General features: G+C 28.6%; 3 protein-coding genes across 3 annotated transcripts; all 3 read left to right on the forward strand.

The window, feature by feature from the left end:
- Nucleotides 1–685: 685 nt before the first annotated feature.
- On the forward strand, nucleotides 686–1,570 carry OCT59_011620 (uncharacterized protein; the record flags this gene model as incomplete). Its single annotated transcript, XM_066133876.1, has 1 exon — nucleotides 686–1,570. The coding sequence occupies one exon, from the start codon at nucleotides 686–688 to the stop codon at nucleotides 1,568–1,570; it is 885 nt and encodes a 294-aa protein (XP_065989194.1).
- Nucleotides 1,571–4,171: 2,601 nt separating this feature from the next.
- Nucleotides 4,172–4,594, forward strand: OCT59_011621 (uncharacterized protein; the record flags this gene model as incomplete). The annotated part of the gene is made up of 2 exons (XM_025328737.1): nucleotides 4,172–4,236; nucleotides 4,303–4,594. The coding sequence occupies 2 exons, from the start codon at nucleotides 4,172–4,174 to the stop codon at nucleotides 4,592–4,594; spliced, it is 357 nt and encodes a 118-aa protein (XP_025165320.1).
- A 506-nt stretch (nucleotides 4,595–5,100) lies between these two features.
- On the forward strand, nucleotides 5,101–5,789 carry OCT59_011622 (uncharacterized protein; the record flags this gene model as incomplete). The annotated part of the gene is made up of 3 exons (XM_066133877.1): nucleotides 5,101–5,187; nucleotides 5,275–5,365; nucleotides 5,542–5,789. 3 exons carry the CDS (start codon nucleotides 5,101–5,103, stop codon nucleotides 5,787–5,789), a joined length of 426 nt encoding a protein of 141 aa, XP_065989195.1.
- Nucleotides 5,790–15,794: the final 10,005 nt, after the last annotated feature.

Here is a 15,794-nt window from a genome sequence, read left to right on the forward strand (position 1 = left end):
TTCCTCAAACTTCCTTCAATTTTTTCTTCTTCCTTCAATTTTTTCCTCCAACTTCCTTTAATTTTTTCCTCAAAAATCACCCTTATAATTAATTTTTTCTTTAATTTTTTATCGATTTAACATCTTTAACACTAATTTTTCTTCCTTCAATTTTTTCCTCAAAAATCTCAAAAATGGATTCAATCGACAAAGAAAGTAAATTAAAAGAAATTAGTATGTAATGAATGAGATATATAAATTTATGTTTTTTATTTATGTATTATAAGTTTTTTTTATTTACTTAATAATTTTTCTAAAAGAACAAAATTTAATAAGGTTCGCCTCAAAGACATTTAAAGAGATGAAAGAATTAGGAATTACAACACTTAATATTTCTAATTCAAACGCTATATTAGAAAATGATGATGTTGGAATATTCTGAATTCTTTTTGGAGAAAATGATTTTAATGAAATTGATGAAGAAGAAGTTGATTCAAAAAAACAGTCAATCACAATAAAAAATAAAAAAGTTAATAATTTTTTTATACTTTTAATTCATTAAGATTCTATTCATTTTGACAATATATTAATTATGCATTGTTATGCGCAAAAACCGTTTTTATCATCTCCGGCTATTACGATGGCAAGGAATCTATGAGAATTATTACTAAATATAGATAAACTCCCAGATTAACAATCTTTTATAATGAACCCGACAAAATTCACAAAAATTGAATCATATGTACAATTTTTGTTGAACAAATTAAAAAGTTCTTCAACAAAAGAAGCTTTTGTTGAAGAACTTAGATATAATAATGACAATTTCTTAGAAATCGGTCTACCTCCTAATAATGAAAATTTAAAAGATAATTTTGAAATTACCTCAGAGGTAAATTTGTTAAAAATGGAGGAATCTTCTTTCGAACGAAGTAAGGAAGAAATAATAAAAGCGTTGGTCGCTCAATTAATATCAATTTATGACAATGTTCTTCAGGAATATGTCGAAGCAGAGATTAATAGACGAAATGGATTTCGTAATTATTTGAATTTTTTAAAGATTTATAAAAAAATCAAAATATTTTGTAACATATACAAAATCAGATTGAAAAGTCAAACAATAAAAAATCAAACAAATACCAAAATTGTCGATTATAGCGAACAAAAAATTAAATTAACAACTTTCACCATCACTTTCAGAGCAGCAAAAAGAATTGATAGGCTATTAAATCTTTCCAATAAAAATTTTCTCATTGTTGACATATTTCCTAATTTAGATGTAGCTTTTTTTAAATCGTCGCCAATTAATGTCTCTGCATATGAATGTTGGCTGAAGATCATAGAAACGGGGGAAATAATTTCAGAGAAGCAAGGATACGAAATCTATCAACAAAAAAAGAAGGAGAAGAATTCATTAAGAGAAAATATTCTTAAACAAGTGTATGAATCGGCGGGATATGAATTGGCGGAATATTATTACATTGATGAAGAATCACCAAGATACTATCCTGATAACGACAATCCTGATAATGAAGAATCACCAAGATATTATCCCGATAACGAAGAATCTATTCTTCCTATGGATGAATCTTAACTCTTTCCTCCGCTTCCTTTCTCTCTTCTTCTCTCCCTTCTTTGTTATTTTCCTTCTTTTCTCCCTTCTTCTCTTTCTTCTTCGCTCGTATCCTCCCTCTCTTCTTTTTCTTTTTTTTTGCTCTTTTCTTCCCTTTTTTCCTTCTTTTCTCCTTCTTCGTTCTTTTCCTCCCTTCCCTTTCCTTCCTCCCTTCCTTTTTCTCTTTAATTTCACCAGTAGAATCCATTATTTTTTTGATTTTTTGTTCCTCGGCACTTGGTACTGATTTCGTCCGTTTCTTTGGCTCTCTTTTGACGCTTTCTTTCACGTTCATGTTTAAGTCATTGTTTGGATGTTTTTCTCCTTTTGTTATTTCATTTCTCGGGTTAGTACTTTGATATCCATTTTATTATAATTTTTAAATGTAAAAGTTTATGCAAAGCGCATGGGAATTTTATATCTGATTTTTTTATCTTAATTTTTATAGTCATCATCTTTACTTTAAAGTACAAAATTAGAAATACAATCGCCACTGGTTACAAACCTGGATATACCGAAAACTCGTTATATCGAACTAAATAGTGCAGAACTATTTATCTGAAACTCGTGTTTGTTTGATCAAATATATTATATACTGAATGATCACGTGAATTAAAATTGGATAATCTTTTTCTTTGTCAGAATACTAAATTTAAAAAAAACTCTGATATTAACACAATATATCAACAAAGAAAAGGGATTATGTCAACAAATCTTGTGTTACAATATTTTGCTATGCAAATGCAACTCTGTGTTATAAAAAATGTCAACTACAAAAACCTTCCCGTTCATTATTTTTGGAATAAGAAGGCGTGAATGCAAATTAGTATTTTAATGAAATTCTTCTTGAACTTAATCTCTTGAACTTAATGCATGAAATTCTTCTAATATATATTTATTTCTTTTATTTCTTAGTTTTGATGGAAAAATTGATGACCTTGATATGTTAATTTCTAGCTTCCAAACAGTGATATTAACGTGTATGAATATGTTCATATTGAGGATGAAATGCTAGAGGGTGGACTTACTGATGAAGAAATTGTTGATAGGGTATAAATACAAAAATGAAATAACTTATTTATACCAGAAAAAGTTACTTTGGCAGTAGTTAAAAGATTTATAAACGAATCTATAAGATTTTTATACGCAGAAGTGGGTAAAGAATTAAATAATATAATATAATAATAAAGATAATTCATAATTCACCTTAATTATTTTTAATCATGTGATTTGATTTTATTGGTAGAATTTATATACCGCGTTATATCCAGTGACGACTGCAATCTCAATTTTATTAATCGAAAAAAATAAGTAGTACCAAGAAAATTCTCAGAAAATTTTCTTGATGATCGCAATTAATTGGATTTAAATTTAAAAATTGTCAATTGTAATTTCAATTTCAATTTATTTATTAATCAGCCTTTGAAAAATAAGGCCCATCAATTTCTATTTTGAATTTAATTTTAATGATTATTCTGTTATATTAACAAAATTGATCAATTTGTGCTTTTTTCTAACAATAATAGTTAGATAATATAAAATAGATAGTCATAACGCTATTATGTAATAATAAAAGGGTGATTTCTAATTAAACTCAATTCCAATTGTTTATTTGTAAATTCTAATCGTTTGATTGTGACGTAAATCATGATCATCTTCCGATTTCTGAAACTATTTTTCACAAATATATACTGTATTGATATTGAACCGAAATTGATGGACTGAAATTTAAAATGGCCCCATGATTTTTTAGAAAACAACTTATTAGCATAGCGGCCAATCACAAAGATAGCACTGAAAATATAAGATCAGCTGATACTAACAACTGTGATCTGTATATGGTGATTAAGACCGATTAGAATCACGATTGTTAAGAAAAATTCTCGCGAATTTTTTTTAATACTGCTTATTTTAAAGTTTAAAGACCGATTAGCAAACTGAAATCACAATTTCAAGAAAAATTCTCGCGAATTTTTCTTGATACTGCTTATTTTTAAAGTTTAAAAACCGATTAGTAAACTAAAATCACGATTTTAAGAAAAATTCTCACGAATTTTTCTTGATACAGACTGATTAGTAAATTGAAATCACGATTTTTAAATATGATTATCTATATTTAACTAACTTTAATAATGATTGATCATTTTGTTAGAATTGTTAATTTTAGATACATAGTATGATATTATCGATACTTTTGCAATTGTAACGGATTTTGAAATCTATTATAAAATAGTTTTTTTTAGTTAAATAAATCATTTCGACTTTTTAGTAACTTTAGATAGTATAAAGTTATATTTGTGATCAAATTTTCTTTGTTAACGGTACGCGTTTCTCTAGAGTCATACCATAGATAGTATAGAGTCATATTTGTGATCGAATTTTCTTTGTTAACGGTACGCGTTTCTCTAGAATCACGATTGTTCACAATTTAGTTACCTTAGATAGTATAGAGTCATATTTGTGATTGAATTTTCTGTTAATGGTACGCGTTTCACCATCATTCATACATTTGCATTTATCATTTACGTATTCTTTCTTATTTTTACGTGTTCTCATTCATATTCGTATGTTTACGTCAAAAAAATGAATCAACAAGAAGAAATTTCCTTGATCAAAAAACAAAATGAACTCATCTTGGAAAGATTAAAGTATGATAGATTTTTTATAAGAATAAATTTAAATGAATATTATTACTAATGAGTTATTTTTTAAAGTTCTTTAGATGATGGTACTTTTGCTGCGTTGTCCACAAATATTCGCAGACCTTCTACGTCGTCCACAACCTTCCCCGTTGACGTGTCATCTTTATCAACTCATGAAAATATTCGCAAACTTCTACGTCATCTACAACCTTTCCCGTTGACGTGTCATCTTTATCAGCTTGTGGAAATTCTCACAAACCCTCTACGTCGTTCACAACCTCTCCTGTTGATGTGTCATCTTTATCAGCTTGTGGAAATATTCGCAGACCCTCTACGTCGTCCACAACCTTCCCCGTTGACGTAAGTTATTAATATAATCTAATCATACTTTTTTAAAAAAAAATTCAATTTTGTAAAAAAACTAAAAAAACTAATAATGTATGATATGTATGATTAAAAGACACACAATAAAAGTTTTGTTGCAAAACCGAAAAAAAATACATATCTAAGTTAGATATGATAAGTACGTTAGATATAACGAATGAAATGTATACGTTGTGTATGGTACGTATATACATTAAATAATAATTGAATTTGGGGGTGACGAAAACAAGTATAGTATGGAATCCTATGTATGTATGTATGGTGACCTATGTATAGATGTATGGTGGCTCATGTATAGTATATTACTATTGTGATAACTATACCGTATGAAAATTAACACCATACATACCATACATTAACCACCATACATACATACATAGGATTCCATACTGTACTTGTTTTCTATATAATCATTGAATTGGGGTTGAATTTTCATACAAACAAGGCTTTTTGTAATAAATTAATAATCAATAAAACTAGTCGTCAATGAGAATATGTGCAGATTATCATCTTGATTATAATTTGTCATATAAAGACATACACAAAAATATTTTATTTAAAATAATCGAAAAGGTATTTATTTTTATTTACTTTAATCAATATGTTTATAGAATAAATATATAATATTTATAAAATAATTTTATAATTATTTTTTTTTAGTTTAAAATAAAAACTAAGGATCTTAACATTTTGCTTGGATACAATAATTGGTTTGCATACGAGCTATTAAAGAAACACGTTCAGCACGTTCGTAAGTATTTCTTTTTTTATTAATATAATACAAATTAAATATGATTTTTAAAAAATCAAAAAATATAATTTATATTTATATAATCAAAGGCGACCACAAAGCAAAAACAATAAATGGATATTTCATGAAAAGAATCTGAAGCAGAGGTGAGGAGAGGCCGGTGGAAAAAACCGTAGAAGAAAGCGGTGGTGATGAAGAAGAGAGAGAAAGTGAAGGTGAAGAAGCAGCAGCAGAAATTGAAATTCAGGATAATTTCAATTCTAAAGAAGCAGCAGTAGAAATTGAAGTTCAGGATAATTTCAATTCTAAAGAAGCAGCAGCAGAAATTGAAGTTCGGAATGATTCTGATTCTAAAGAAGCAGCAGCAGAAATTGAAATTCGTGATGATTCCAATTCCGATATAGACAAAGATTTAGAACGTTAACTCTTAGATTTATTTTGTAAAAGATATAAAAAAACAGGCAGAACAGATAGTAGTAAGGATGAAGAATTAGAACGCAATCTTATACGTGAAATAAGAAGTAAGTACAAGCGTAAAAAGAGGGAGAGACAACTACTACAACAAAAAAAACTACAACAACAATAACAATAAAAACAGCAGCAGGAAGAAAAAGAAAAAGAAGTTGAAAAAAAAGAGAAAGAAATTGAAGAAAAAGAGAAAGAAATAGAAGAAAAGAAAAATGAAACAGCGACAAGTAATAATTTTTCTGTATATTAATTAATTAATTTAAGTATTAAAAATAACTTATTTTTATCATTTTTTCTTAAGGAGGTGGACGTACCTTACGCAAAAGGACAGTGACGGCCAATAAGGCCAATAAAAAGCGAGAGCCAATAAAAAAAGACAATGAAAAAAATAAAAGGTAAATAACCTTACGCAAAAGGATAGTGACAGCCAATAAAAAGGATAATGAAAAAATAAAAAGTAAAAAGTAAATAGTTAAACATGTTTCTAATAAACAACTCATTTTTATAAAAAAAATTATTAATGAACTGAAATAAATAATAATAGTAATTTTTATATTTAATTGGCTTTTGAACCTTAAGAAAATTCGCGAGAATTTTTCTTATTGGGATTTCAATTTACTTAAACTTTAAAATGAGCAGTATCAAGAAAAATTCGCGAGAATTTTTCTTATTGGGATTTCAATTTACTTAAACTTTAAAATGAGCAGTATCAAGAAAAATTCGCGAGAATTTTTCTTAAAAAATCGTAATTTCAATTTATTTAAACTTTAAAAATAAGCGGTATCAAGAAAAATTCGTGAGAATTTTTCTTGAAATCGTGATTTCAGTTTACTAATCGGTCTTTAAACTTTAAAATAAGCAGCATCAAGAAAAATTCGCAAGAATTTTTCTTAAAAAATCATAATTTCAATTTATTTAAACTTTAAAAATAAGCGGTATCAAGAAAAATTCGCGAGAATTTTTCTTGAAATCGTGATTTCAGTTTACTAATCGGTCTTTAAACTTTAAAATAAGCAGTATCAAGAAAAATTCGCGAGAATTTTTCTTGAAATCGGGATTTCAATTTACTAATCGGTCTTTAAACTTTAAAAATAAGCAGTATCAAGAAAAATTTGCAAGAATTTTTCTTGAAATCGTGATTTTAATTTATTTATTAGTTAGTTTTTTAAACTTTAAAATAAGCAATATCAAGAAAAATTCGCGAGAATTTTTCTTGAAATCGTGATTTCAATTTATTGGTTGGTATCTCTAATAGTCTCCAGATTCTTGTTTTTTCGTTATTAATTTCTTCTTTTTATACGTGGGGCTCGACTATTTTCAGATTTTAACAACCGAACTATCAATCTAATCGCTCGCGACTTGACTGTTTGGCATTATAACGAACAAATTTTATTATTTTGAATAAAATTAAATCTATACCATAATAGATTAATAGATGTTGTAATGCAATTTCGAATATATTATTATATCTTACAAAAATTCATATCTACAATATCGGCATAAATCCGGATATATATATATCATGTGATTTAATCGCTATCATTCATAGATTATGATTGGATAATTATCACATGGATGCTGATCATTTGTTTGTTTTGCATGCACGTGAATGATATAAATTGGGGAAAATACAAACTGTTTCTCTTTTACTCTTTATTCTTTATTTTGCTTTTTACTCGAAGTATTATCTCAAATATTGCACTTATTTATTTATTTCATTTTTTTATAGAAGAAAATTTTAAACTAGGGGTCCGATCCGATATTTTGGAGGCCATTCGGATCAAATCCGAATTCCTATTACTGAATCCGGTTTGTAATTCGAATTCAAAAATCTTACGGATGATCACTTAAATTCGGATTCCATCCGTAATTTGACCCAATTCGGATTCTAAAATCAATTCAGATATCCATAAATTTAAACCAAATTCGGATTTCATCCGTATTTTAAATTCTAATCTGTTTTCTTTTTTAAAATATAATTAACTAATCACTTATATTTTCAAATGAATAAAAATTAATAAATTATTATAAAAAAAATAAAAAAATAACCCCCCGGCTCTCCTAATTATTTTTTAATCAGTTTGTTTTTCGTATATGTTTATTTTGCAGTAATTAACTTATTTATTGTAATCATTAAATTGAAAATTTATTAGAATTTTAAATGATAGATAAATATTAAATTTAAAAATTTATAAAACGAAAAAATGGTATTAAACCTAGAAATTCAATGTATTAACAGTTCAAAATATTGTAAAAACAATTTATAAAATCATCAAAATTTTATTGAAATTTAATAAAATTTAGTTTATCTCAATATTTTCATCCCATTCTGGTGCAAAAACTTTCATTGTTTTAATATTTCTCTTTAAAAATAGCATTTGACCTGCTAATTTTGTATCTAAACTTGTCCTCTTAGCACTAATGAGATTACCAGCATCAGAGAACAGTCGTTCGCTTGATACTGAGGTTGCCGGTATTGCAAGATACTTGCGAGCTAACTTGGCAAGTTTTGGAAAATTTTGAGAACGTATTCGCCACCAATCTAAAGGATTTTCTGTCTCTAATGCTAATGGCAATGACAAATAATTCGTAACTTCATCACAAATTACCATGTTCGGAATTGCTTTTTTAGTTTTACTTTGACGCCGTTGACGATATTCTTTATGCGAACGTATTGAAGATTCTATATCTATGGATGGAGCTGGGTTATTCAAAGTTTCAGATTCTGGTACTACTACCTCACCAATTTCATCACGAAGTTTTTGAATAATTCGTTCTTTCTCAGTATCAATTTCTATAAAATCCAAATTTTTATAACGAGGATCCAGTAAAGCTGCCATTAAACCAAGATCGTTTGGAATATTCCAGTAGTAAATTAGTGCATTGTATATATTTTGCTTTACTTTCTCTAAAACACCTGTTGTATCTAATGAATTTTTAATTGAAATATTTTCCTTTGTAATATTACTTATAACTTCATCATCATCAAAATCAATAGGACGTGTTTCTACAATTTCAGAGTCAAATACAGTATCCTCATCCAAAAACTCACCAACATTTTGTGGTACTTCAGAAGCCAAATCAAAAATTTTTGCCTTAATAGTTGGAATGGTTTGGCTTAAAGTTACATATGTATTGCCAGAAAATTCGCGGGTTGCTTCCTCAAATGGCATTAATATATCAATAAGTTGATCTAACAGACTCCATTCTTCATCAGAAAGTAAGATTCTTTTCAATTTATTGCCATCTTTCTTACTTTCCCGATCAGTTGATGTGCATAAATCTGCTTGAAGTTGGATAATAGCATCTTTTAAAAAGAAAAGACGATCCCAAGCATAATACGTTGAATTCCAACGTGTAGATACGTCTTGAATACAGCGCATAATATCTACATAGTCAAGCTTTTTTTGTACCTGCTCTAATCTTTCTACTTGTTTTTGATATTGAAAAAAATGAATTAATCTCCTTGCACGTGCTACCAAAATCTCTGCAGGTGCCAACCCCTTTCCAATTGCCAATTGGATGGTATGTGCTGTGCAAGAAAGGCGTTTAACATCTTCACATCCACTTTTCTGATTCAATAAACGAAACATTGCAACCATGTTTGACCCGTTATCAGTGGTGATTGATGTCACACGCTGCTCAAGATTCCAATCCTTGATACATCTGTAAAGTTTATTAGTAATAACATCACTAGAATGTGGAGAAGGAACATATTTGTTTTCTAACATTACATCTTTAATTTCAAAATCCGGTGTGATCCAAGTTGCGGTAACTCCCAAATATCCATGCTTGGCTCTACTAGACCAGAGATCCATTGTAAGAGAAACACTTTCTGCAGTTTCAGTAAGGAGGTTTTGCAAATTTTGCCGATTATAGTTATAACTTTTAACAATCATTGTTTTGATCTTCTGTTCTCCTGGAACAACAAAAGAAGGATCAAATTCAGCCATTTTTTCTCTATATGCTTCATTAGTAACTGCAGAAAGAGGTTGGTTCGTGAGTAACATCCATTTAAGAGTTACTTCTTCGCGCTTTTTTTGAATATGCTTAGAATGAGGACGACAATTTCGTGCAAAGCTGGTAATTTTGGAATTTCGTGGCTAAAAATTATTAAGTAGTAATGTATGAATATAATTAATATAATATTCATAATGATACATGAAACGCCATGTTTATCATACTTTTTTTGAAACAGCTGTATCATCCTGCGCAACAATTTCATGCTTATCCCTAAGATGCGCAATGAGGTTTCCCGTTGAACTTCCAACATTCTTATATTCTTGGCCGCATCTTTTACCACTTTCATCTAAGATTTTACAAATTCGTATCTCATCACCTTTGTCATTAATACTCTTTTCAAAATATTCCTGGGTAAATGATGGTTTTTTTCGTTTGTATATATTCTTATCGCGATCAGCTTTTTTGTTGGAAATTATTAATAAATGTACATAGAGATGAAACTATAATTTATTATTATTAATTATAATTTTACCTTTTCCTTTGTTTTTTGTAGAATTTGTGGAAAAGGAAAGGGTTGTTTGAGTACCAGGTGGTTTCCTAGTAGTTGCTGGCGAACAAAAAGTTTCATGTGGAGTATCAGAACTTCCAGACGCCTGGTTCTGCAGTTCCAAAATAGGATCAAAGTCAAAATCTTCACCAGGATAATAATCAAAATTCTCCATAGAATAGGCTTTTGCTAGATAAAAAAGTGGTAAAATTCGCAAAGGGTCGTGAAGGCAGTAGGATACCGAAATAGAAGGGTAGAATTAGGTTGAAAAAAGGTTTAACCTTTAAAAAGGGGCATAGATAAAAGGAACATGATTTATATTTATATATAGTCAAAAGTAGTGTGAAAAAAATCTCCTTAAATAAACGAGCGTGAGAATGTCAACATTGAACTGTGAAATTGCGAAATGAAAATTTTTTTTTTGACGTTAATCATTTCGATTTTTTATATGTAATTCGAATTTCAATTCGGATGATCCGTAATCCTTAATCCGATGCATTTAGGGATCAATCCGTCAGATATTATCGGATACGGATATCCGAATTTAATTCGGATGATCGGATCAATCTGAATTGACCGGATTTCGGATCGTACCACTATTTTAAACGATACCAAATAAAAGGTTGCCTAATAGATATAGAAAGAAATACATTTCACAAAAAGAAAATATTTAATGTTTATGAAGTAATATTTTTTTAAACTTAAATATAATTAATTGTATAGTTGGATCCATAATAACGCATCCAATAAAATTTGTTTATTTTAAAATAAAATAATTGTTTTTTTGGTATGTATATTTAGTAAAATCTTAACATAATTTGGTATTTATTAACCTAAATTATAAAATGACGTTGAGATTATTTCAATTGAATATCTAGATCAAAAGTTATTAGCTTCCAAAGTTCAAGTACTTTATTAATATAAGGAAGGATTTGAAACATATAATTCTGGCCAGAATTTCTAAAATTCTATAATGTGGGCCAGATTAAAGATATGTATCATTACACAAATAACTTGTATTTAAGTTACAAAAAATTTTTTATACATTGTTAATCTTAATTTTTTTATTTTTATATCTTAAGTGCAGGTTGATTATACATTAAAAAATATAAATCACATCGGGCTGTTTCAAATTTTAAAATATTGAAGAATTAATAAATAAATATTTTGCCTGCATTAATAAGTATATTTATATTAACTTTACGTATTTGAATTTTAACCAATCACAAATCATTATTGTTGTGATCACGTGATTTTTTAAAAAACTTCAATTTGAAACATTTATAAATTAGTTGATGTCTTATTGTGGGTTCAACTGTATTATTCTTTATTACTAATTTTTTATCTTGTCTTTTTGAACTTTTCTAAAATAGATTTATTTATAATTTAATAAAATAGGTACAGTTACTTTTATTTTCGGTCTTTATTGCTATTAATTGTATCGCTACTAATTGTATCTTTTTTTTTTATCATTACTAATTGTATCTTTCTTTCATCGCTACTAATTGTATCTTTCTTTTATCGCTACTAATTTTTTATCATTAATTTTCTTCTTTTTATCACTATTAATTTTTCTTCTTTTTATCACTATTAATTATATCTTTCTTTCATTGCTACTAATTTTTCTTCTTTTTACCACTACTAATTGTATCTTTCTTCTATTGTTACTAATTATATCTTTTTTTTATCACTACTAATTTTTCTTCTATTGCTATTAATTGTATCTTCTTTTTATCACTAATAATTTTTCTTCCTTTTATTACTACTAATTGTATCTTTCTTTCATCGTTACTAATTGTATCTTTTTTTTTATTACTGATAATTTTTCTTCTTTTTATCACTACTAATTGTATCTCTTTTTATCACTTCTTCTTTTATAACTACTAATTCTTTCTTTTTTTTTATTTTCTCTATATTTAATTATAATAATTTTATTACTATAATAGAAGTATTCTTTTATTAGATTTTAATTACACAAATTATTAATTGCATATCAATTTAAATAATAAAATTATCTGTTATATTTATTTATACATTATATTATTAATAAAATAAAAACATTCTATGTAAATACGTGTACTAATGGTATATTTTTAATATGTAAACATACGGATTGCTGGGATATCATACTGTTTGCAAATTAATCAAAGTAGGAAACGTACAGTTCACACTGGGATATCGTGCTGTTCGCAAATTAAACAAAGTGGGAAATGTATGGTGCACACTGGGATATCGTGCTGTTCGCAAATTAATCAAAGTGGGAAATGTACAGTGCATACCGGGATATCGTGCTGTTCGCAAATTAATCAAAGTAAGAAACGTACGGTGCACACCGGGATATTGTGCTGTTCGCAAATTAATCAAAGTGGAAAACGTACAGTGCACACTGGGATATCGTGCTGTTCGCAAATTAATCAACAGTGGGAAACGTACGGTTCACACCGCCATATCATTCTTTATGTCAGTATAATTTTCACGTTAAACATATGTGCGTTAATACAATATGTATGATACGGTGTGCAGAATACCGAATATATACCGTATGTGTAATACGATAATAATACATTATTCATACTGTAAAGATACTGATCGCAAAATACGGTTATACTGTATGATAACAGTATGTATATTTTTTTATAGGGTTGAAAGCAATGTTTCAAGTAAGAAGATTTTCACAAGGTAGGTTACATAAGTTATAAATGTTTAGTATTGTTTTTTATCACAGTGTTAACAAATTGATGGTTTTAAGAAATCGACAGTTAAGAGAAATTTCGTTAATCATGTGTGGAAAAATTGGAATTTGAGATTAGTCTGGGGGAAAGAATTCGTATGTAGAGACTAGCATGTTATATACGAACGAATAAAAAATGTAATTGAGCAGTAAGACGCAAAATGTATACAAAAAAATAAGGAGGTCTTAAGGGTGTTAGTATAATAATACCATAAAATTACCCACAATGATAATAAGTAGCGTTGGAAATCAGTAGAATCCATTTTTCTCCATCGATGAAGCAACTATTAATTTTTACAGAACATATTATCTCTCGGGTAAATATTCTGATAGTTTATTATTGTCGATATTTCTCCCTATTCTCCTATTAAGTAACGATTTTCCTTTAACGTATTTACTGTATTTTTGGAATAATATAAATCATGGGCCAGGTCCCGAACTTATTCTACACATTCCTTTGAGAATCCCCTTCAGGCATTTTATAATGGGTATTAATAAAAATAAACTACGCTATATGTATTTTTTTGTGAACGAGTGTCATATTTGCAATGTGTTGTAGTGTATCCCTAATAGCCGGCTGTGATGTTATCGTATAAAGTTAGGGTAACATGAAATTTGAAGGTTACGATATATTGGTCATATAATATCGATACCTGAAGGTCTCATCTCATGTGATCTTGAAATATTTTCCCTGTAAGGCGTTAAAGCGTGATTGAACTTGTTTCTCGTATCTTTACTATTTAACAGTTTCACCAACTAGTATAGCCAACGTTTCGTGATTGAAGTTTCTAATATCAACAGGAATGTAGGAATGTAGTGTATTAACATGATTTATCGGTGAACTCAGCTCACAGTCTCTTCATATAACTTTTAACTATTAGGAATATTAACATGAAAAGCGAATGAAGCACTAGTAATTTTTTCTAGAAATGGATATGATACTAGTTATGGTATTTTTGTGACCTTGAAATGGTATATCGTATTCCTAAGGTGTCCTGTAATCACGTTGGATATTTTTATTACTTTGTCCCTTATAAAACATCGATTTATACCCTAGTTTGAATTTTTTTTCATAATTCATTGTTGCTATTTTAATAACGAATGTATAGTTCTACCTAGGGGTTAGATAAATAAACGGAAAAAATAATTAACCGCAGACTGCCCAAAGGGCACATGATACTGTATAAATGGATATCGACTGCAGTTATCATCAGGTAGAAGATAACGTGGGAAGAATATGAGTGGATGACTGCGGAGAAGAATATGAGTGGACAACGGGAAAGGAATGACGTATGGGATAACGTGGAAAGAATATGAGTGGACGACTGCATAAAAGAATATGAGTGGACAATGGATATGTAGCATCCTATTCGTATCATTTAATGATTTAGGTGTGATAAATAAAATACAATGCTATGTACAGTATAAATATCGTCCGCAATATTTTAATGTCTCCAAATGTTGGAATTGATCAAATTTCGCTTTTATCTTTTTTCGAAATTATTGCATGTGTAATAAATGCTAATTCGTAATTTGTGTAATCGCTTGTATTAGCCTCATATTGATCAACAAAAAAATACCATAATTACTTTATTTCTTTATCCTGAGAATATTTATCCCAGATTGCTATCGGTATTACTTCTCAATTTAGGGTTGGTAAAAGTCCTTATTTCAGACCTAAAGACTCAGTCCTAAGACTGAGTCTGCAGATCTTTAAGTCTGATTTTTGGACTAATAAGGAGTTAGTCTTAAATGAGTCCTAACCAATAAAAAGGGTTTTTACATTTGGTATATATATTACACGGTATTTTAATTTTTGTTGTACAAACTTATACAATGAGTTTAGATGACGCGTTTAATTTTGTTGACTTGGAGAGTGACGACATTTTGGATAACATATTACATACTGAAAAAAGTTTTCGAAAAACTTCACCTCTATGGAATTATGTAGATTGTAAAAGCCCAGCTCACCCGGGAGTACCTGTATGCAAAAGGTGCAATTATGTATTTTCTATTAAGTCAAGTAATACTACTATTGAACGGCATCTTTTAAATAAGCACAACATAATAATCCCAAAGGTCAGAAAGCAAACAACATTAAATTTCAAATGTACAGACCCTTGGCCTGCAAAAGAAAAATTGGAGCGAGACAAAGCAGTTGTTATTTGGATTATTGATAACCAACAACCTTTTAGTGTTGTGAAAAATGAAAAATTTATTGAAATGATGCATATTTTCGATCCTCGTTACAAAATTCCTGATCGACATCAAATAAAAGAAATGATTATTGATGAATTTAATGAACGTCATTCTAATATTGGCTATGATTTACAAAAAATATCCAGTAAAGTTTCCTTCACTGCCGATATGTGGACATCAACTATAAATAGCGAAGCATACCTTGGCCTAACAATTGACCAAAATTGGGTTCTTCGGCGTTTTTTACTTGATATTATTCCTTTTAAAGTTTGTCATACAGGAATCAATATGGCAGCAGCAATCACTAATGTTCTTAATGAATTCAACTTAGCAGGTAAAGCGTTAGCACTTACTACAGATAATGAATCTGTGATGTTAGTCGGTATGTGGACGGAAATTATCAGAAGAATTTGAAAAAGAATTAAATAATCTTACCTTCAGCCATTATCGTTGTTCAGCACATATACTTAACCTTGCAGTTAAGCAAGGAATGGAAATAGTTGATCAAGAAATAGTAGAAG

Source organism: Rhizophagus irregularis, chromosome 2, assembly GCF_026210795.1.
Source record: "Rhizophagus irregularis chromosome 2, complete sequence".
NCBI classification, from domain to species: domain Eukaryota; kingdom Fungi; phylum Glomeromycota; class Glomeromycetes; order Glomerales; family Glomeraceae; genus Rhizophagus; species Rhizophagus irregularis.